Below are 24,181 nucleotides of genomic sequence, written 5' to 3'. Positions count from 1 at the left end.
CAGTTCTCACCATTATCACTTTTTGAGAAAAGGGCTGCATTGATGTCCCGGTCCAGTGCATCACAAGCACTGCTATGTGCTTGCTCAGGGAATTTTCCTTTGAAATCATCCAGACACTCCAGTGCTTCTGCCACATACTTCAGCTCAAAGAGACAGCGAGCTAGGCGGAAGTGAGCCTTCAAGTGGCATGGATTTAGGGAGATGGCCTTTAAGCAGTCTCTCAATGCATCGTAGTGATCCCCATCCCTGTAAAGGTGACAAAAATCCTAATTATTCAGTGGGAAAGTATTTCCCCTCTTGCTTCCAAAACTCATTTACCCCCATCTAGTTCAGTATTCGGGACGCAGGTGGCGCTGTGGGTTAAACCACAGAGCCTAGGACTTGCTGATCGAAAGGTCGGTGGTTCGAATCCCCGCGGTGGGGTGAGCTCCCGTCGTTCGGTCCCAGCTCCTGCCCACCCAGCAGTTCGAAAGCACCCCTAAGTGCAAGTAGATAAATAGGGACCGCTTTCTAGCGGGAAGGTAAACGGCATTTCCGTGTGCGGCGCTGGTGCTGGCTCACCAGATGCAGCTTCGTCACGCTGGCCACGTGACCCGGAAGTGTCTTCGGACAGCACCGGCTCCCAGCCTCTTGAGCGAGATGAGCGCGCAACCCCAGAGTCAGTCACGACTGGCCCTGATGGGCAGGGGTACCTTTACCTTTACCTAGTTCAGTATTCTCTGAAATGTCTGATAGCATCTCTCCAGGGTTTCAGACCTGGTCTTTCCTAGTCCTACCTGGAATACCTGGGATTGGACCTGGAACTTTTTAAATCCAAACCATGCACTCTACCACGGAGCTATGAATGAGCCCACATATCCCTCAAAACAGAAACACCTCTGCTTTCCTTCCACAACAGCAAAAGCCAGACTATACTTGGTCCTGATTTATGGGCATTATTGCTTGCAGAATTTTCCCAGGAGGGAAAGACAAGATAGATTCTTTCTGTTAGGAGAGAAGAAGCAGAGGAAGGCATAAACTATCTGAGAGGGGGCTCATGTGTCTCCTCTGGCAACAGCATTCTCCCCTCACCTTGTGCCCTCAAAATGATGTTGGACTACAGTTCCCTGGGTCATGCTGGCTGGTGCTGATGGGAGCTTGAGTCCAACAATGTCTGGGCATCACCAGGTTGAGGAAGGCTAGTCTAAAAAAGAGACAGCCCATGAGAGAGTCTGCAGGCCAGTGGCTTTAGCAGTCGGACAGTCAGCCACCTACGGAGGAAGTAATATCCACATACTCTTAAGATCAATGAAAGGGCAGAGGAACTCCCACAATGCTATCCTAAGATGGCAAGAGAGGCTCATTTCATTAAGGAAAGTGGCCTCGTTTGCTTACCACTTGCGCTTCATGTAGGCAGCAGCTCTGTTTCCGTACAGCATGGCATTGCTGGAGGCTTTCTGGACAGCTTTGCTATAAAGCTGGATGGCTTGAGTCCATTGCTGACAAGCAAAAGCCTCGTTGGCTTGCAGTTTGATTTTCTCCAGATAGGGAGGCAGCTCCACCTGTGGACTTCAGAAGGGAGGGGAGGAAAGAAGAGCTGGAATATGTCAAAATAGATCCTGGCCATGGAACCCCTCCTCTCCCTCAACCTCCCTTTGATTTATTAAATTTATATTCTGCTTTGATAAAACTAAATACACTTTTATTTCAATCAGTTCTCCCAGCTGGATAAACAAGTTTCTGCCACGGAAGTCTATTCTGTATTTTTTAAAAAAAATTACATTCTGCTGATTCTTGTGCAGTTGTTAAGTGGTTTTCGTTGGCTTTATTATGCTTTGTGCATCACCTTGAGATATATGTGGAAGATAATAGCATTAATGGCAACAACAGCAACAACTCCCAGCAGCCCCAACCAGTACAGCTGTGTTGGATAAGGCTGTAGTCTAAAACATCTGGAGGGCACCAGGTTGGTGAAGACTTGGCACAGTTTCCAGTCAAGTTGACTCTCGCTCTCAGTCTCTTCAAGTAAATTCCCAGAACTTTTTGGACACAGTTTAGATCAAAAATACAAAACCATTTAAGACAAGCATGTCACCTTACCTTATGTGTGCTCGCCCCTCAGACAGCCTGAAGCCGTTGCTGTGGAGATGGATGCCATTTGACACACCATTGGTTGATGTTTTCCCGTTCTGCACCTCTTGAGTGTTGGAAAGACAAGCAAGGTGTAAGTTGCAGATAATGTACAGGCATCTTGCACATACTTGGCCATTCAGTTTCATGGACTCATCGATCCTCAAGGAGGCCAAGGGTAAAACAAAGCACATATGTTGAAACCACCCCCACCCCCTGCATCCCAGAAATAAACACTCGTAACTCGCATAGAACTTGCAGCCATTCATCAAGGAGCAAGATTTCAATCTGCTCTTCCCTGGCTCACGGCTCATTGTGTAAGCCTGGTGCCCCCACCTCTAAGGACCGCCCATACCGATTACACAAGGCACGTAGCTTGGATCAAATAAGGCCACAACTTTTATTGATTACAGATGAAGGGTTTGGCAAGGCATTAGGAAACCATTTTGACCTGCTTGCTGAGGTATACCGTTTGGGGTCAACTCAAGGCAAAGGGGGCCTAATGACACACATCAAGTAGGCACTCCCTCCTGGCGTGGGGTTGCCAGCTTGAGAAGTGCTATGGTGCTTGCCCCTGCCTGGACTTCTGGACAGAAGCAGCTCCTCCTGGATCTCTGAAAACTCTTTGTCACTAGCCTGTGCCAGGCGTCTCAAAAGTCAACATCAACCAGGAATGCAGATATGGGCAGACAGCGCCCTCCAGAGGCACAATTATTTAAACTTAACAAAAAACAACAACTAAATGTCAAAGTTTTGTTCATATTTAACTATCACGGCTTTCCCCAAGCAACCCTGGGAATCGTAAGTCAGAGAGAGCACAACAATTTTGTTAAGATCCCTATCCCTCACCTCCTGGTGTGCACACACACAAAACTACAGTTCCTGGGAAAGGGAGATTGGCCATTGAACCTGCTTATGTTTGTAGTGTCCTGACATGCTAGCATTACACTACCAACTCCATGCTGTACTATTCCAAATGGGAGAGAAACCCTGAACACACGAGAGAACTGCACTATGAGTGGTAAGTGAAGTCAGCGATGTTGCTTCCATTTGCAGTGGTACAAGGAAAGAGGAAGCCTTGTGGTGCTGTTTCTTTAGTTTTGTTGATTGTTCAAAGCCACTAAGTCCTGCCTCATACACTTCCCTCAGCCCTATTCCCTTTAAGCAAATAAGTGTCTATCCATTATAAACATCTGGTTTTATTGCTCTGCAAAGAGGCATGCACTGGGGAGTTACAACTCAATATAAAAAGTCCCATTTTCTGCTTTGCAACATGCTCTGACATTCCAATATGTTTATTTCTTAAACAAAGCCACAGCATGTCCTAAGTTACCTACCTTGGCAACTTGTTTGGTAAAGATCACCACTTCCAATGTGACAGCTATAAAGCAGCAGCGAGTTTTGCATATTTTACTTGCATGTTATTAGCAAAACCCACATACCAATGGCATGAATGTGACCAAAGTCAAAATGGGAATCTAATACTTATTCACCAAAAAACAATGGGACGGAATAGCAAGGAGAGGGTCACCGCATTAACTATGGGATACTGCAAAGCCCATTAAGTAATTAAAGACTGGAATCTCCCTGGTTTGTTCAAAGACACTTAAATTACACTAATTGGGAATAAAAAAGCTGTAAAATTTGCTGTAACTGGGTTGCAAGTCCTCCACACAACCACCATTCCAAGGACAACACCAGTTTTGAAATCTATGTCAACCTCCAAGAGGGCTAGAAACAGGCAAAAAGCTGGAGTGGCCACAAAGAAATGCCTTAGGAGTTGAATACAAATACAGGCGCTTTCTTCAATTCAAGATAAGTGTAGTTCACTCACCTCCTGAAGAGTGGCATTTCTTTGGCAGGAGAAAAGTGTATGGCCGCTGCTTGTAAGTCAGATCAAATAAGTAAACCTAGAAATCAAGTGGAGGACAGTAAGTTTGCAGGCTATACAAGCCAGGTTATGATGAAGAAATTAAAGTATTTGTTTTCTGCCAGTTAACATGAACATGCACGTGTCTAGTAGAGAGCAACTATGTCCTCTACTGGGTAATGTAAAACATGACTTCAGAACCCAAAAGGCGCCTCCCCACTCTCAAAAGATGGTCACTGGGAACTGAATGCCTAGTGATGTCTTAAGAAAGAATCATGGATTTCAGAGTTATATACAGAACAGCTTCTTTGTCATAAAACAACAAAACTATATCAGTTTATGGAAATTTTAAATCAAGCCACCTCTTTGACTTAGGAAACTGATTTGTCAGGTGAGAACAAAAGCAACCATGGAGAATTTTATGTGGTTTCATACACAACAGCAAAATTCCTATTTTGAAAACCATGAGTATGATTTTTTAAAATATAATAATACACACTGAAAAGTCAGCTTAAGTCTACAGGGTGCAGTGAAACTATCAAAAGGAAGCACCTATGGACAGAGACCATGTCACTTTCATGTTCTGTACACCAAGTCACACTTTCCTAGTACCAAAGAAAGTGTTCCTTTGCTTCCCAAACCAGATAGTACTGGGAAGGATAAGGTGTTTGTTCATTGCCAGCGTTTCCAGGGCACCTATGATTTTCAGAGACAATTAAGGCAGGGATAGGGAACTCTGTGCCCTTCAGATGTTGCTGGACTCCAACCCCAGCTAACATGGCCAATGGTCAGGAATGGTGAGACTTCTAGCCCAGCAACATCTAGAGGGCAACCCAAGGGATTCATGACCTTCATGGAAATTCCCCACAGCCGTTATCTTCAGGAAACTCAGCCCAAAGAGATTGGAGGGATGAGAAACTACTACAAAACATATGCAGTACTAGCTGCCCATAACGAGCACTGTGCAAATCATTTAATGACTGCCAAGCGATCATCCACATGTATGAAACCACTACCATTGAAGAGCTACCTGGCACCGCAGTGAATGCAGTGCTTTTCAGTGAAAGCAATTCATATATTTAGCTTCAAGTCTATAATTAAATAGGCTCTTCCAGAGATTTATGTGGCAGCAAACCTAGATTTGGAGAAAGGAGAAGGGATGACACTTCCAGGTGCAGGGAAGTATGGTTTGATCCCAACATGTTTCACGTCTTCTTCATGGGAGCTCTTAGGCATAACCAGCACCAGTAATTCCACATAAGAGAACTATGTTTCACATTTGGTTTGACGAGAATCTTTGCTTTCTCTATTTTGCAATATTTTCTGCACTATGGATGGGCCAAAGGCCACTCACTCCTTGTGGTGCTGACCTTGACCCCTTTGAGTTTTATCTAGGAAATCTTTTGAATGACTTTCCAGCCCTGTGAGGGTTGCTCAAAGAAATAAAATTGGGAAATGGCAACAACCCACCAGCCCAAACAACCCAGTACCAAAACACCTGCCCATCAATTTCTAATGGGTAAGTCATCTGTGATCCTTCTTACCTGCTCCCCTCCCATGTTGACCAAGAGTTCTGTACCATCAGGACTGAAGGTGACATATGTAGCTACCAAAACTCTCAGCCGGTTATTGTAGTCTGGCAATTTCACTGGAAGATGCCCTGAAGAACGAGAAGAAACTCAAGCATAGCTCACCTCTACAACTTCACAGAATGGAAGTGACCTCAGCCCACTATTACAAACTTTCAAAAGGTGTTTTACCGTCAAAGCATCTCATATTTGTGCTGGCCTTTGTAGCACCCGTCAGTTGTGATATGAAGGAGTTCTCAAATCATACTAAGCTATCTAACAGTCAAGGAAATCCATGTTTGAGCCATCCACTCCCAGTCCAAGTAACTTAAAAACACCTGCACCTCCTTAATGAGACAGCAAAACCACCATCTTTTGGAACACAAGCAGACCCCAGATTAGTCACAATACACAAAACTGTCTTACCTGCTACATAGTACTGTGCTGCACCATCTGGAAGGGGTTTCTGCCGGTCACAAAATGTATGGACTCCAGCTGTGGGATTCTGTTTCATTGTTTTTCTAGCCAGAAGGGAGGAAGAGTTTAATTTTGATGGTGCTGGTTTTGAGGGCAAGAAAAGTACCAAAGCTGTCAAATTAAAAAGGTGAAACACAAAGAAACTACCAGGGAGTAGAGTGGGGGAGGATACTGGGACGGTCTTTGAGTTCTATATGCTTAAAGGGATGGGAGAAGAGGACTGATGGAACAGGAGGCTGCTGAATTTGGGAGGCATTATCACTTGGTGTAAATTAGGAACACAGATTGCATCTTACCACAAGGAATAATCCTTCATGTGTAGTGCAACAGACAATGTTAAAGTTTGACTATTTTAAAAAAGTTTTATTTACAGACTCCTGCTGTTATAACATGGCAATTTACCAGGTTAACATCAGCAAAACAAAGAAAAATCATTGTCCCAAAGAGTTCACAATTTAGATTTCAACTACGGGAACAATTCAAAAGAGAGTGGAGGGAAGAAGAAGAAGGAAAAAAAGGCAAGCAAATGTAGCTAACACAAAATAAAATGCCATAGATTTACTTTCAATCAGGAACGCGACTTAATAGCTTCCAGTACATACAAGCCAGTGCTCTCCTGCAAATTTTTGGTATGATGTCATACTACTGATAGCTTTGGCATTCAGGCGTAGAATTTTCAATTACAGCAAAAGTAAAGATCAAGATGTACCCCTTTATCTCACTCTATAAAGCTGGTCTCCGCCCCCTTCCCCCAGTTTTTCTATTCATGCACATACGTGAATATATTCATCACTTTTACTGTCCACATCATACTGTACAAGAATCAAGCTCTCTGAAACGAAACTGTGTGCTACATCGTTCCACCTTTTAAAAGCTGCTACGGGTCCCTCTCTTTTGTTGCAATAAACTAACCTGAATACTTTTCGAGAGTCTACTTCTCTACAACAGCCACATATATCCACTCGCAGCTGAACAATTTCCAAGGTTTGGCCAACAGAAATGGCTCATGTGACCCCGAATGCCCCGTCATGTTCAAAGTGCATCATGTCCACCTTTATGGTGAGGCAGTCAAGCACTCCATCTCATGGCAGAGTACACTCTATGGCTAAGCTTAAAATAAATGTTGGCCTGTAGTCCACAGCAATATGACTGATGGTCTGCTGCTACAAAACCAGCACAGCTAACGCTAAGGAACCTGTAGTGTATTCTGAGTTTGCAGCCCCCTCTACAGTTCATGTGAATTGGTGCAAGTCTTCTTGTTTTTACATTACTTTCCCTTCTGCCTGAAGACTTAAACCCCACCAAGCTCCAAGAATTAGTTACCGTTACCTGTGATTGTGGATCATGCGTATATCATAGATCCGTACAAAAGGCCCGCTGGCTCCCACTGCCAGGTAGTTATTGTCCTGGGGGTTGACAGTGAGACACTTTGCCTCCACAAGCTGTCCACAGTATTCCGTCAGGTCAATCAGGACCTCTGAGTGTTTGCTGTTTTCTCGCAGGTCATACTGTCTAAAAAATGAACAAATGAAAGAGTGTTAACAGGTACATGCAGAACAGAAGAAGCTACTGATAGGCATCACACACTGAGCCACCAAGGAAAGTGGGGAATTAAGGCGCCAATGCTTTGTTGGTCTACTTCTTCCTACTTAGGTTTTGCTTAGGTGGGTTCTCTTTGATGAAGACTACCGTATTTTTCCTTCTATAACACGCAGATTTTTTCTTCTAAAAAGGAAGGGGAAATGTCTGTGTGTGTTATAGAGCGAATGTGTGGTCCCTGGAGCCGAAAAATCATGCAAAAATGAAGCGAAACCTGAAAAGAGGAAGCGGCTGCTTTCCTGCATTCTGCCTCAGGGTCTTACTGCCCAGCCTCCTCTGTTTCGTTGCTGTGTTTGCTGAAACGGAACAAAGAGCAGGGAAAGCCCCTCCCCTCCAGGCAAGCTCCGTTGCTGCTGGGGGAGAGGGAGAGAGAGGGGGGAAGGGAGAGAGAGGGGGGGAGGGGGAGGGAGAGGGGGGAGGGAGGGAGGGAGGGAGAGAGAGAGGGGGGGGAGGGAGGGAGGTAGGGAGAGAGAGGGAGGGAGGGAGGGAGGGGGAGAGAGAGAGAGAGAGAGAGAGAGAGAGAGAGAGAGAGAGAGATGGCTGGCTTGGGTGGGGGGAAACTTTTGCCTTTCTTTCCTCCCTCCCGTTAAATCCCTCTCCTGCATTCTTAGCCAGCTGCTTCTCTGCACACCCCTCTAATGTCCCTTCTTTGTTTTTCCTTCGCTCCCCACTTAAAATGTGGTTACAAAGCATGGATCCTCAGGATCTTTGCATTGGGTCACCCCAAATTCACCATCAGATCACATAGCATGTCCATGGCTACAGCCTGCACCAAAAAAATCACGCACCCACTGTTGCCTGGGGCTGCAATGGTGCAAAAATGTGGTTAAAAAGCATGGATCCACAGGAATTCTCAGGATTTTGGCATTGGGTCACCCCAAATTCACCATCAGATCACATAGCATGTCCATGGCTACAGCCTGCCCCCCAAAAATCACGCACCCACTGTTGCCTGGGGCTGCAATGGTGCAAAAATGTGGTTAAAAACCATGGATCCACATGGATCCTCAGGATCTTTGCATTGGGTCAGCCCAAATTCACCATCAGAGCACATAGCATGTCCATGGCTACAGCCTGCCCCCCAAAAATCACACACCCACTGTTGCCTGGGGCTGCAATGGTGCAAAAACGTGGTTACAAACCATGGATGCACAGGAATTCTCAGGATTTTTGCATTGGGTCAGCCCAAATTCACCATCAGATCACATGTCTGTGGCCACAGCATGAAGCACAAAAATGATACATCCACTGTTTCATTCAGAATGTTTTTTCCCTTGTTTTCCTCCTCTAAAAACGATGTGCGTGTTATGGTCAGGTGCGTGTTATAGAGCGAAAAATACGGTAATTGGCAGAACACACATTTTGCATGCAAAAAGGTCACAGGTGCAATTTCTGGCATTTCCAGTAAAGTTTTAGAGTAGCAGGGCAATGTGAAGTCTCTGCCAAAAACTATGTAGAGCTGCTGCCAGATGTAGCCGACAGTACAGGGCTGAATGGGCCAATGATCAATACAGTATAAGGCAGCATTGCACCTAATACTGAATTTGGCTTCAAACAGTTCTGGCTTTCACACCACACCACACCACACCAGCCTGGGAACTGCAGTACTGTAATATCCAACAGAGAGTTCTTAGCATCCTCACAAAATTCACTGCCCTTAGTAGAAAGAGCTGTTGCTCTTCGGATAAGAAAGCACTTGTACCTAATCAGCCCATCCTCAGCTGCACTCCAGAAGGTGTTGGGCCACATGGGAGCTGTGGCAATACGCTTGACTCTGTTTTTGTGATCCCCAAACATATGGATGGTTTCTTTAACCGTCAAGTCGTGGACATGCACCTTGGAATCGGCAGCCCCAGTGATAAGTATCCGATCCTCTGCATGTGGTAAGAACTGTGGAGAAACAAAGCAAGTTTTTCAAAGCATGGATCTTCCAACACAACCACAACACTTTCCCCTCACAACAAACAGGCATCCTATTGCCTGCTTAGGATAGTGCTGCTGAGCAGCCCCATTTGATTGGCTTTGGGTTGTATCCAATGTAGCACTAAACGAAAATCACTTAGTGGTCTGCTTGTTCCGCTGGCAAAGTGTTTTGCACCAGGGGAATGTTGTTGCACAAGATAATGCACAAGCAGGTTGCTGGTAACCTTGTGAAGTTTATTGTACAACAATCTGTTGTGCAATGAATTTCTGCTGCCAGCGCTAAAGAACTTACACTTATAGACAAAGAACACTGGATACAACCCATAACTGGTAAGTGCCCATCTCCAGTGAAATTTCTAGTATTTCCTAAGAGTGCTTTTAGGACAAATACAAGAGGAAGAAACCCAAGCCCTGCATGCAAATGTTTCCAGGGCACATAAAGTACATACCGTACATGTACACTCATGTGTGTAGCTGGGGGGTGGGTGCAGGGAGAAATAAGCACATTAGGCTGTGTGTGTGTGTGTGTGTGTGTGTGTGTGTGTGTTGGTGCATATGCTTACGTCAAGTTCAATGTGCAAATGGCCAGGAAGGCAGGTACACCATGGTGATAGGACTGGTATAATCTCAAATCTCAACCCCTCACAATTCAGGGCCAATTGGGGAGGCAGGGAAAGCAGGAGGGCCAATTGGCCCTAGGCCTCAAGCTAAAGGTGGATAAGTCTGTCAATGGTTGCTAGAAGAGATGGAGGCTACACTCTGTCTCCACAGTCTGAGGCAGCAATGCTTCTGAATAGCAGCTGCTGGAATTTGGGGGGGGGGGTGCTCTTGTGCTCAGATCCCACAGGCATCTGGGTGAAAGCTGTGAGAATCAGATGCTGGATAAGATGAGCCATTGGCCTGATCCAGCAAGCTTTTCTTATGTTCTTAACATCCAGAGGACCACAGCTTCCCCAGTCCAGCCTTAGAGATACACCCTGATCCAGCAAGGAAGAACCACATATCTGTATGTGTTGAGCTGCTACAATGCTAATTTGGCATCCACTATATATTTGAGAAATGCGTATGAGTAAGTACATCACTATGCAGGACCCACTAGTTGCATACAATAAGGAGTGTCTTGATGTGGACTGGAACCACCACATATATTTTCCTCTTTTTGCAAATTGTTTTCAGGGGTCTTGTGGTGGTGTTTGTTTTTCCCCAAAAAACAATCAAGCAGTATATAAATTTTATGAAATAAATAAATGATTGTTACTTTTGGTCAAACTGTGGGTTATTTTGTCTGCCCTACTGAGTGATAATTTTATAATAATTTTATAAGTGGCCTTATGCTCAAATATAAAAGAACAGAAATGGAAGACTGAGAGATAAAAATGGTGACAAAGGAAATCCACCTATTCAGACAGCACAGTGCATGACATCCTGCTTTATGCTGAACTGGAGCATCCCAGAGAAGTGTGATAAGTATGCACAATACATTACCCAATTCACTCATTCACCCAGAGATTTGTAGCTACCACACATCATTCAGCATATACAGGAACACATCACAACTTGCGGCTTGTGCTTGCCTCTACCATTATCTGTGTGGAGCTGGTGTCTGTACATTCATTCTGATGTCAGCAAGGGAGTCACACAACTGCAAGCTTCACTTTTCAATCTGTGCAGCTGCCTTTTCCCTCTTTAGCCTCAGCTGAATGTGGACTGGATGAACCAGTCACATGAGTCTGTCACCATAAACACAGCAGCTAGTGCGCATGCAATGAGCTACAAGAGAAAACCCATGCAGGCCATAATAGGCATGCCAGACGTTTGTGCTGATGACAGCTATTTCACACCACTGGTATATTGACTAGGAAATGAGGAAATAACAACACTGACCATCCAAAAACAGTCCAAGTAAAAATAGTTGAAGCAGAGACAGCCCTACCATGAGGATTTGGGGTGCCATTAATGGCAGCAGAGTGGAATACAGATTATTTGACCCACAGGGCACAACCAACTGGGAGGTTCTCTTGGACAAGTGCTATTGAAATGGGCAACAGTTGTGGAACAGCACCATCAGTCAGGCATCATTTGAATTATTCACCTCAAAATGCCTGGGGCTGTCCCTGGGTCTGAGACACTGCACAATAGATTTGTCACAGCAGTGTCCAGTCTGCTTCCCAATGCTGAAGATTTAAAAGTTCTCCTCTGTTTCAAATATTCATACTGGAAGTTCCATTGTTTGTGTAGCCAGACAAGTACACGAGGTTTTGAGCCTTGCTTGCTGGGGCTGATGGGAGCTGCAGTTTAGCAACATCTGGATGACTGAAGACTCCCCACTGAAGGCTTAGAGGAATCATAAGGTTTAAGGAAGAGCAAAGACTAAAAACAACAACAACAAAACCCTTAAAGGGAGGCAGGGCGACCCTAAAATTGGCCTACTGAGGAATAAATGTAGGCAAGAAATGTCGCATAAATGTTGAGTGCAGGGGACAATAGAATGGAATGGCTGGAATCCTGAACAGCAACACTCCTCACTGTGACATGTTGTTGCATGACCCATTCATAAATGCATACTGCTTAAAGAGACCATTTCCCCTCTGCTCACCCTTTCACCACTTTGCCCAAAACCCACTCACCTTGACTGAGAATATGTTTGCTGTATGTCCTGTATGCATGGAGAGGAGCTTCTTATGGTGCAGTGGGTCCCACACTATTGTGTGCTGGTCATCAGAGCCAGAGGCCAGCAAACTGAGAAGTCAAAGGAGACAAAGCGTTATGAGCTTTGCTGCCCATGAAAACAACTCTGATCTTCCATATTGTTCCACATTCATTTGCAGGAAGACCTCAGGTGCAAGTGCAACCTGGGACACTCTAGAATCTATGTAGGTTTGTGGAGCACAGCAAGGAATTAGAAGGAGAAGCAAATGACTCCACTATCAGCATGATAATTGACAGAAACAGGACAAGATAATGGCAAATCATCAGCTGACCATTTGTGGAAAGTACCCCACACCTCCAACTAATGCCTTTTGATTTAAACTGTTCCCTTGGCCAGATAAGCTTTCCATAGACATTTAATGGAGTTGTCTATTCTTCCCTACTGTACTTTCCCCACAATACAAGGACCTGACTTACAGGTAAGAAAGTACTTCCAGCATCTCATGTCAAACATGGTCCACAGGTTCTATTCCAGCAAGTCTCCAGGTTGTACTGTGCAGCCTGCCTTTATATGGCTTACAGTGTGTTATGGTTAACATAACTCCCATCTCCCAGAATTTAATCCAGGCATGAAGATGTTGTTGGACTGCCATTCCCAACCTCCTCAACCTTTGGCCATCCTGGCTGGGGCTGATAGGAGTTGGGAATGTATGTTGCTTATTTCATCTTATTTTTTTATATCATAAATTTTATACACAGCTTGATTGTAAAAAAATTCTGAAAGCAGTTCTGGAGAGCTACAGATTCTCCACTCCCAATTTAATCCTTTCTGAAAGTCACGACATTGTATTGCATGAAATAAAATAGTAAAATTTGTCTTGCTGGATTAAGCCAAGGTCTCATCCAGTTCAGCATTTAATTTCAAATAGCAGCCAACCAGATGTCTTCAGAAGCTCACAAGCAGGGCATAAAGGTAATGGCTTCTCATTTCATGCTACCCACAGCATGAATGTGCTTAATCTGCACTTTAAAAATGAATGAAAAATGGCTGCTGGAAGTGGGAAGACAATAGCAAAGGCACCATTTGGCTAAGCAAGAGAGCAAAATGGAAAGCAGCCCCATTGTAAACTCAGTTGCTCATCACATTTTACAGAGTTCCCTCCACTGGATACATGCTACAGTCATCCTTTAAATTTTAAGACATACTTACTTTCCCTTTTCATTCCATTCAAGGCAGTTGACACAGCCAGTATGACCCTGGAAGAGTTATACAAGGTGATGCAAAGAGTTATACAAATTTGAGATTTTACAGGATTCCAAGACAGGGATAAAATAAAATATCACACTATTCGGACATGTCCAATTCCCCTTGTAGTTTTAAGTTCTCAGACCCTCTTTTGGATGTATAGTGTGAGTTGTCCCATGTCACTCCCTTTACTACTCATAATGTGCTTGCTTGAACATGCTTCATGAAAACAATCTTCCCACACCACGACTAACAAAAGTAAGTTGCAGGAAATGCAAAGCAGCCCCCACTAACTCCAGAAGATCTTTCATGGAACCTCTGGCACCCTCCAGATCTTGTTGGACTATGACTCCCAAGAGAGGAGAGAGAAAGGAATCCTCAAGCCCCATTTCACTAACCCTTTATTGTTGGCCATGTTAGCTGGGGCTAGTGGCGAGTTGGAGTACAACAATAACTGGAGCTTGGAGAAGACTGCTCTAGTCTAGAGCAACTGAGACTCAATGCTAGAGGTGACAACAGACAGCCTATGTGTCAGCACAGCCACTGCTGAATCCTTATAAAATGAAGGAGCAATGTAAAGAACATTTGGCCAACTGTCATGGATGCTTTAGCTTAAATTCCTGTATTACAGGGGGTTGGACTAGATGACCCTTGCAACTCTACAGTTCTGATTTCCGATAGAAAGGAAAGGGTGCTGAACTCTCCTTGTCCTATGAAAGGTCTTTTTCCCAACGGAGCCCCACCAGAAGAAAGGCAGCTAGGATGGAGGTTTCAGACAGGGAAGTGTACTGAGCAGGGGGTAGGCTCAACAACACCCTCTGACTTGCCTCAATGCCTTTTAAAAATCATGTAGACCTCTGATATTTTAGGGATTCAACATGACTGAAATTGGGTTGTGATGCAGATACATCAAGTTCCAACAAGTTATCTGGCACCAACCAGTGTGGGGCAGCTACTGAATTGCCACCTCCTGCCAAGGAACTTGCTGTCTGCAAAGGTCCGTGCTCCTGTTTAAAAAGCCTTCGTTCAGTAAAATAAGGAGGATAAGAGACATGGTGGCCATGTGGTCTTTTTACCTTAAAAAAATAGCCATGAATCATGGACATTTGAGGGAAGTAGGATCATAATGTCACTTTCTAATGAACTGAGCCTTACAACTAGGTAACCTCACATAGGATTAGACTGCTTGGCTGATACTCACAGGATACTGACGCTTTAGATCTCGCTGAGATTTGAATATCACAAACACATAAGTAGGTACTCAATTCTTTTAGGCAAAGACCTAGCTCTTGGAAGGGGAAAATCCAAGTAGACCAAGGATGGGCAACCTCTCCAAGCACTCTTGGGCTCCAGCTCCCATCATCCCAAGCAGCAAGAGCAACGGTCAGGGATGGCAGCAGCTGGAGTCCAACAAAACCTGGAGGACAACAGATTCCCCATCCCTGAAAGAGATTAAAAACGGTGGCACTTGAAGGTGGTTCTTTGCCAACACAAATCCATGTGGTTCTTTGCCAACACAAAATGTTAAATAAATGCAAAACGTGTCAGAAGAGGCACACCAATCCTTGAGAGGGAAACTGGATTTTCGTTAGCATTCAGCAGCTGTCATTATAAGGGTAGGAGCTGTACTTCAGTTCCTCCAGCACTTGCAACTTACCTGCAGCTCTGCCTCCAAGCCCAGGCGCTGGATGAAGGGGTCAGTGACATGATAGTGTCGTTCAAAGCTGAGGGCACCCTTCTCCTATAAAGAGCAAATGGATATCATGCCTTACTATGTCAGGAATCAATATGTGAGCTCTTAAATCTAACTCTGTACCGTTCCAAGACAAGGCACAGCATTACAATAATCCATGGAAGCCCTTTTCCAAGTGCCCCCACAATCCAGGGTATGGAGGGTAGCTGTGAAGGAGAGGAGTTTTTCAAATGCAGCAGCCGAGCTGTGGAATGATGGAAAGCCCCTTGCTTCTTCTCCTTGCTGTTGCTTTGAGATCTTCTGAGGAGGTTCTTCTCCTTGTTTCACAACTGGGGGAAGCTCCATATTTAACAATGTGAGACGCATGGGTGGCCATGACACTGATGGGATTCTGGCACATAGTGAAGACTTCTTTGTTCTCTGCAAGCTTTCAGAGTCCATGTTTAGTTTAATTTCAAGTGTCTCCCCCACCCAGCAGCTTCTAGTCTGTTTGCATTTAATATTGCTTGTTATCATTTTTAATTGCACTTTGACTGCTTTGGTAAGTCCTACAGATATAAGAGGTTTGAGAGTTTGTCTGTCTTGCAACCAATCAGTATATAAATTTTAATAAATAAATATTTGTTTTGATGTAAGCCACCTTGCACATATTTGACAAAAAGCAACATACAATAATGCAAAATAAATTAGATAAATGACCTTCTGTGGTGGTGCCCTAATTGCAGAATGCCCTCTTCTCACAAGTACAGCTGTCATCATTCTGATGTCAAGTTATTTTCCCGAGACATTTTAAGTGAATGGTTGTTTTTGGTTGCCTTTGTCTGTTTCAAATTGTATTTTATTGTTGTGCTTCTGGTTGTTTTATTTATGTTTTGTATTCCACCTGCTTATCTGTACAGATGACAGTTGGGCTATGAAGTAAAATACATACATACCTGTTCATTGCCTTCTCCAAGTGGGCTAGCAGCAATGAGAGTGATAAGACAAAGCACAAAGACACACTCTCTCTGGGCAGTTGTGCCAACTGTGTCCAGAGGGTGAGGGCAAGTGACTGGGCAGTGGCAGCGCAGAGATGCTACAGCCACTCAGCAAGGAAAGCCTTCAGAGGGAATTTTGCCCATCTTCTACCCTTCTCAAAAGAACCTAGAGCCAGCACCACTGACAGCCAAACCATGGTTTGGCCATGACATCTGATCTGAGCTTAAAACATTAAAAGTATGTTTTCTGAGACCACACCAAACTACCCCAACTGCCTTTCAAGTGCATTATCTTCCTCCCTCCCTTTAGCACAAGAGGTACCTTGAGCTGCCTGTGGATGAGGTCTCTAGTAATGTTTGCTTTTGCCATCTTCTCACAATAGGGCTGACGAAAGCAAGCTAGTGGAGGTGTTGCTGTGCATCCGAGCATTCCAGTAGAGTTCATGTCCATACAGAAGGCATTGAAATTACCTGTGGTCAAATAAGGGGGGTGGGGAAGAGAAGATTTTTTTATTATTTATACAGAAAATCATGATATGATGGCTACGGTCCTCTCCTGCTTTGACTCACCACCCTCAGCAAATGGCATTTGGAAGACGGCCCTGAACCTGAAAATTCCATTTAGCTATTAGGGCTAGTAGTCATTGATAACATGACCTCCATATTGCTGCCTTTCCTAACCCCATTTTAAAGCCATCTAAACACACGGCTATCACAACAACTTGTGGCTCAGGTCCTACACCACCTTCTCCCATTCAAGCAAGGTCATTAGTTCCCACCACCTCTCCCCTTAGCCTTACCACTATGATCTCCCCTCTCCCCCATCAGCCGCCTGAATCCATCACTGGATCCAACCAAAGGCCATCTAGTTCAAGCAACCTGCTCCCCCACAGTCACCAACCAGGTGCCTCAGGAAGCTAGTGAAGCAGGGCAGGAAGGCAACATCCCCTTTCTGCTCTTGCTCCCCAGCAACCTGCATCCACTGGCATGCCACCTATGAACCGTGAGGTTTACGATAGTTGCGACAGCTGAGGTAGTCCAGGCAATTGAAACTTCAAGACTGGATTACTGCAATGAACTCTATGTGAGGCTTTCCTTGTGGTTGGTCCACCAAGTGGGATCCTGTTAGCATTTTACGCCTCTGCTCAAAGATCTGCACCGGCTACCAATTTGCTACTGCACCCAGTTCAAGGTTTTACTATTAGTACATAAGGCCCATAACAGCTTGAGGCCAGTTGACTTGAGGGATTGCCTTGCCCCATATGTGTCACTTCTATCTGTATAAATTTCACAAGTGCTATATAACATTTGCTCCACATCCATGAGTCGATCTTTCAGCATGACAGCACCTACGCTTTGGAACACCCTGACTATTAATAATATACAGGCACCATAATCATGCTGTTCTAGATACCAACCAATTTTTTTTTGTTTTGTTTTTAAGTACAGAAAACCTATCTGGACATAAGTCAGGTGCATAAAATGGCTTTTAAATCCTGCTGGTTTTATCTGTATATTACTGATAATTACTTTAGTATTTTGTGTGGAAGGCTTGGAGATTTTTGGATTAACCATCTCAGGCCCTATGATTGGCAGGGGAGGCCCTGTTGGTGGTGTCACTACTGCATGCTACCTGCGTAGCTTAAACCCATTTATGGGAGGTCTGGTGAGGTCTGCCTCCCTCACTGCTTAGTTTCAGGAGAAAATTTAAAAGCATTCCTGTTTATTCAGGCATTTGATAGTTCAAAAAAACCCTTCCTGGCAACCTTGAAATTATTAGCCTAGAGGATAAGGATTGTTTTAAACTGTTTCTAGATGTTTACATTGGTACCTCAGGTTAAGAACTTAATTAGTTCTGGAGGTCTGTTGTTAACCTGAAACTGTTCTTAACCTGAAGCACCACTTTAGCTAATGGGGCCTCCCGCTGCCGCCACGATTTCTGTTCTCATCCTGAAGCAAAGATCTTAACCCGAGGTAATATTTCTGGGTTAGCAGAGTCTGTAACCTGAAGCATCTGTAACCTGAAGTGTCTGTAACCCGAGGTACCACTATAATTGTTTATAAATGTTTGATTGATTTTAGATCTTTTTACATGTTTAAACGTTCATTTTTAATTGTATTGCTTTATCACTGATGTGTTTGCTGTGCTGGGTTCCTTTGGGAAGAGACGGATATAAATTTAATAAAGATAAAATTTATAATTCAATAAATTTTGTTCCCCCACCCCACTAACTTTATATATATCCCTGCGTATTAGTCATCACTTATCTTGACCAGCTAGCTACATACTTGCTGTGAATTGTGATCCTCACTCAATTCCACTACCTATAATCTGTTAGCGTGAGGCAAAACTGTAGGAAGGAATGCGAGCAATGCAACTGACCACTGAAGCAAGGAAAAACAGCCTATATCAAGATAGACTTTTCCTCATTTTTTTAAAAGTGCGCTTGAGCTTTGGCTGTGCCATGCATCATGCATGCAAACAAACAAACAAGCTGCAATGCTCACTCAAGATAACTGATCATGCACAGAAACCCCAAGGGGCTTGTTTATTGGTAGAAAGGGATGAAGAAGCTAGGACACCATCTCTCCACAGAGGAACAGTTGAAGACTTGGATGCCTCTTCAGGATGGGATTCAGCCAGCATTGCAATCCGTGCCCAATGGAGTCCAGCCTCAGAGAAACACATGGCAGGCTTGGTGACAGGGGACAGAACTTGACAGCCATTCTGTCCCATACTGATATAATTATGTCTGGCTGTCAGCCTCTGCAGCAAGAAACTATGCTAACCACTCACTCAAAAGAAGCCTAATAGCCCAAAGGAGCTCTCACTTTTGAAAGGGAGAAGAAAGATAGTTGGCCAAGACACAGTGCTCCAATTACATGAGAAGGGGAAGTAAAGGGTCAACTCACCCACCCACTTTTGGAGGCTTTCTTCTCAATCCATGCAGATGTGTTTCCTGAAACAGACTGAGCATGTGGCATGGGAAACTGGATGCCTGACTAGGACTGCTACACCGCCACATTAAAATGCTGCCTGTCCCTTTAAAAGGCTAGAATCCTACACACCCTGACTTGGGAGCACATCTCACTGAACAGAGCAGAATTTACCGGTACGCCTGAATAGCCTACATGGAATCAGGCTGCAAGTAGGACAGAATGCAATTGCTGTGTCTACAGTCCTGTTCCTCCACTTATACTGTCACTAATCCTCCTCAATTGTCTGCAGTGTGGTGATAACTGCTTATAGGCCCACTCTTCACATCAATTTGGTTGGTTGTCACAAGATACAGAGACTTTTCAGTAGTGGCCCTGTAACTGGGGAATTCCTTCCAATGGATGTATGATTGGCTTCTTCTCTGGCTGTTTTTAAATTATTCTTAAGGCCTTGTGAATTGGCAGCCTTGTTTAGTTAAAAATAGATAGAAATTATCAATTTAACTGGCACTATTTTCTTTATGTAACATGTTAGATGGCTACCCTTTATGTTTTAAATCACTGTTATGCTTCTAAACATGAACTACCTTTGAAGAGTTTTTGACCCCAAAAGATGGAATAAACATACTCCAAATAGTAAAATAAATCTGTCAATCATACCACCAAGCCAACTACGATTGGCAACTATACTTGTGCTGTAGTGAGCTCTATGGATCTTCTAATGTAACTTATTACAGGCATGCTGAAGATCTGCATTCACATCAAGATGATGCCTATAAGCACTTTTCCATCTTCATATTCAGTCATGCGATTCATCCACCAGTAGTTGAACACATTCCCATATAGGCTGTCAGCCAGTATTAAGCCAAATGATGTTTCCCAACTTCCTTTAGCACAGGTTGGCCATTAAGCCTCACACTTGCTAGATATACTCATTTAACACATAAAACATTTAATCTAGATTGGCTTTACAGGTTAATGTTTGCGCTTGTTCTACCTCTTTTCTGATGCTGTCAGAGGCACATGTGTGACATGATTTCATACCTTTTGCCATTACAATAAAAAGCAAGCACAGGTTTAATTCCCCCCATGAGGTCTACATGGAAGCATGTCAATAAAAAGAAATACTGCACTCTGCTTTGTACAAATGCCCACACTCACAGCAGAAAGCAGGGCACAGAGATTTTCAAAAGCCCAGAATTACATGAGCGAAATAAATCTACTTTGGATACCAATTGACAACAAAAACCAACCTAGTTTAAAATTGTGCACTAAAATGGTAGTTAAGGAGCATGCTTTAGGAAGGGGATGTAGGGTGCAAGATATCATTGGCCAGGCAGCAGGGAAATGGGCATCAAGGAAAGGTATTTGGGAAGTCAGAAGTTAGCAGTTAGCACACATTTCCTCCACGGCTAAGAAAATGCAAGGAGGCCCTCAGCACAACAGTCACTTCTACCTCACTTCCCCATGCATAAAAAACTGGGATGGGAACAACCAAGGGTTCACAACTGTTGGGGTTACAACTATGAATAATATTAAAACTACTGTAGAATTTAAGAAATTACTTATCAAATTTAGGAAGGACAATTTTCTGACAGAAGAGGCAAGACAGGAAAGAAACAGTAGCAAGGCAGTAAACATAAGATACAAAGACAGGCAATACTAGCAATGAGAGGAGGGCTGGTGTTTGTGTGTCTGTGTCCACACAGAGCACACAGATTGCTCTTTTTCCAAACCTCCTTCCTGCTCACAATCACAATGCTGAACACATACAAATATTGCCAGACCTTTATCACTTTTACAGCTGGCACAGTATTAAAATAATGTGTTCCAAGGACAGCAAGAGGAAATAACTATTCTATGGTCAAGGTAGGGACAGTTGTTCTATGCTAACTGATCTGAGATGTTTGCCTCAACATTACCTATTAAAGTCTTGCGATACCTCATATTGTGGCAGAAGCTTTAATGAACTTGGCTTTTAATTCTGCTAACAAAGTGGGCCTTACTCTATTAAAATTTGGGTGATAGCTCCCTGGCAGAGCACATTCTTTGCCTGCAGAACCCCCAGCATCTCTAGGTAGGGCTGGAAGAAAGCCCTAACTGAAATCCTGGCGAGCTGCTGCTGATAAGGGGTGGACACTTCTGAGCTAGATAGATCATTGGACTGATTCGGTATAATGCAGCTTCTTATGTTCCTTGAAGGTCCTCAGCTCACAATATGCAGCATCTCCACAGAGGGCCAGGAAAGACCCATTCGAAACCCTGGAGAGCCACTGCCAGTCAGCATAGATAATACTGAGCTAGATGGACTCTGCATGAAGGCAACTTCCTACCTTCCTTAAAAGCTTCTGCCACAGTGAATCTGCTGGGGCCACAAAGCACACCATCTCTTTACGAAGGGGAAGAGGGAGTTCGTTGCTGTGTGAAAGACTAACCCTGGAATTTGCTAGGAAGGGAGAGACAGAGAGAAACCTCAAGGAGGTGGGGGGAAAGAAACCTGGAGTGAGCTGTACACCAACTTCTCTTGAACACAGTGGGAGGTTGCAAAAGCAGCCAGAGGAGCTACATGCTTATTCGAAACCCAAAATGCTGCGGTCCATTTTGTGCCCCTGTAAATTCACGTGGGGAGGGGGGAGGAAACGTGGGGGGGGGTGTTGAAACAGACTATGGGGCAATAGGTTATTACGGAATCAAGGAAGTGCAGGGGGCGGATCGTGTGTCACTTGGAGGGGGGAATCTACCTTTGGAGGAAAAGAAGTGGGGAGGGGGGAGCCGATATCTCTCACGGGGAGGAAAGGAGGGGGGGTCACGGGAGTTACCTGTCAGGCCTCCTCAGGGCAGGCTCAGCAGCCGCAGCAGCCAGTGGACGAAGCCCCTGAACTTCCATGCAGGGGGGCGGCCCGAAGCCCGAGCCAGGGCAGGGGCCCCTCCGGGAGGTGAGTGGCTGGGTGGCAGCCTGAGCCGCTCGCCAGGCTTCGCAGCCCCGGCCTGGCTGGGACCCGAGCCCTCCGCGGCCCCCTCCTCTGTTTATCCCCTCCAGCTGTCTGGGGCTCCAGCTAACGCCACCTCCTTCTCCCACCGCCCCCCTCCCCTTTCTCCGACTCGGACCGCACAGCGCCTGCGCGACGCTAACTGCGCCACCAACCCCTATCCCCGCGCCGGCCCCTCCGCGGCGCGAGCGGCGTAAGGGCGCTTCGGGAATAGCGCGTCCTCCCTTGACGTTAAACGTCCAATTGGCCGTGCTGGGAGTGACGGCCGGAATGGCCAAAGGGGAGGCCGCTGACTGGTTGGAGGCTCGGGCCAATCTGCGCACTTAGAGTAACGTAAAGGGGAGGGGGAGGGGCCAGCGTACCAGCGGCAGAAGGGGATGCTGGGAGTTGAAGTTTGCGAAAGAGGGAAATGAGCTCTCCTTCCTAGGCCAGCGGAAAGCGGGAGGAGGAGGAATTATTCAGGGCAGAAACCCGCCTTCCCTATGAAAGCCGCCTGGGGGAGCTTCACGACTAATCTTTCTTTTCTCTTTTGCTTGTAGTGCTATGCATGGTTACCTAGGAGTAAGTTCTGTTGAACTCTGTTGTGTTTACTTTTGAGTAGACATGCGTCGGATGGCAGTGTGAAAGTTTAGAACCATGGTGTTCACTAGGAAATTGTAGGTGTCCGCCGGAAATGCTTTTTTTTAAAAAAAAAAAAAGGCGTAGGAATTGTCTTTATTTGTTTTACTTTTTTAAAATTTCCTTTTATAAGAGAGAGAACAATAGTAGCAAGAGATGAAAATTTAAAAGGTTAAAAGCAAAATGATAAAATAGGCACATAGAATAAGTACAGTTACATAAAGTCCATGTCATGCAAGAAAAAAGTGACAATAAAAGTTGAAAGAGTATTAGTGTTATTTTATTGCCAAGTTTAGTTCCAGATTTGCCCGGCTCGTGGCAAGGCTTGTCTTGAAAATGATGCCTCTGCTGTATATATAATGAAGGAATGCCAAATCATAAAAAAGTATCTGGAGATTCTAATCCCTGTCAAAATAGCAAATAATGCATAAATTTCTCCACTATAGCTATATTGTAGAATGAGTGTTACTAATTATCCAATATAACATTTGAAGCTTGAATTACTATTCAAGCTGCCAAAATAATATCCAGAACTAGTTATTTTGACAATATATCTATCTACATTTGCCTCATAAAAAATCAGTAACATTAATCTTGGACAGCAAACAATAGTTTCTTCAATAATATGTATCATTTCTATCAAAATTTAATCCCAAAAATCTTGTATCATCATACATTCCCAACATAAATTATAATGTGTACCTTTTAAAGATGGATAATTTTTAAAAGAGCTGATGCAATTGCATTACAGCTCTTCTGGAGGGGGTTCTGTGTTAAGCTGCAGTCCTTTTGCAACAAACTCTGAGGAATTCCCACATATTCAACTTATTTCTGAGTATACATAGGCTTCATATGACACCATCAGACTTGAAGAGAGTCCAAAGGATGACTATAGAAAACAGTAACAGAGTTGGGTTACCAGTGTGGCATCTGCAGGCACAATGGCACCCTTGAAGACTTTGCCTGATCTTATATTTGTAGAGTTGAAAAGTATCCCAAGGGTCATCTAGTCCAACCCTGCAATGCAGGAATGCAGAGCTCACTCAGATAACTCTCTTTTTTAAAAAAAAAAAAAATGTGGATCTTGAATTGAAGTTGTGCCCTGCAAAGTAACACTTACATCTTGCATCGCTAGGCTTTCCAGCCTAAGTTTGTAACAGCATCCCTTATTTTGCTTTTTCTCATATCTGCCTCTCATCTCATCAGCTTGCCATGCAGCTGATGAAATGGTTCATGAAAGCCATAGTCACGACTCTATTGGGCCCCCAATATCTAAGATGGGATGGGAACCTTTGGACCTCCAGATGTTGCTGAACAATTCCCATCAGCCTCAGCAAGCATGGACGATGGTCAGGGATGATGGAAGGGCCAAAGGTTTCCCATTCCAGATCTAAGACCATGCTTTCACACCTATCAACTTGCATGTACCCTAAGGTCAGTGAATGAGGCCTGACTGGTGGTCACTGTGCAGGATGAGGTGCAAACCACTGGGACCCATGAAAGGGTCTTCTCAGTGGTGGCTCCA

General features: G+C 44.4%; 1 protein-coding gene across 3 annotated transcripts in view; it reads right to left on the bottom strand.

Annotated features, from left to right (window-relative positions):
• Positions 1–22,245, bottom strand: part of WDTC1 (WD and tetratricopeptide repeats 1) — a 28,030-nt gene extending 5,785 nt beyond the window's left edge. For all 3 annotated transcript variants that reach the window (XR_014567133.1, XR_014567134.1, XM_083750777.1), the window contains exons 1-13: positions 21,868–22,245; positions 16,434–16,582; positions 15,099–15,182; positions 13,406–13,452; positions 12,174–12,285; positions 9,326–9,513; positions 7,354–7,536; positions 5,974–6,068; positions 5,524–5,639; positions 3,944–4,019; positions 2,080–2,176; positions 1,375–1,548; positions 11–246 (exon numbers count right to left, since the gene is read on the bottom strand). Coding sequence is in view for 1 of the 3 variants with exons in the window: in XM_083750777.1 (XP_083606903.1) it covers positions 11–246; positions 1,375–1,548; positions 2,080–2,176; positions 3,944–4,019; positions 5,524–5,639; positions 5,974–6,068; positions 7,354–7,536; positions 9,326–9,513; positions 12,174–12,285; positions 13,406–13,452; positions 15,099–15,182; positions 16,434–16,562 (1,537 nt within the window). In the remaining 2 variants the exon portion in view is untranslated. The remainder of the gene's footprint in view (positions 1–10; positions 247–1,374; positions 1,549–2,079; positions 2,177–3,943; positions 4,020–5,523; positions 5,640–5,973; positions 6,069–7,353; positions 7,537–9,325; positions 9,514–12,173; positions 12,286–13,405; positions 13,453–15,098; positions 15,183–16,433; positions 16,583–21,867) is intronic.
• Between the last annotated feature and the right edge of the window lie 1,936 nt (positions 22,246–24,181).

Source organism: Podarcis gaigeae (assembly GCF_964106915.1).
Source record: "Podarcis gaigeae genome assembly, chromosome: 8".
Lineage (NCBI taxonomy): Eukaryota > Metazoa > Chordata > Lepidosauria > Squamata > Lacertidae > Podarcis > Podarcis gaigeae.
Note: the sequence above shows the minus strand (reverse complement) of the source record. Positions and strands in the feature narration are given on the sequence as shown.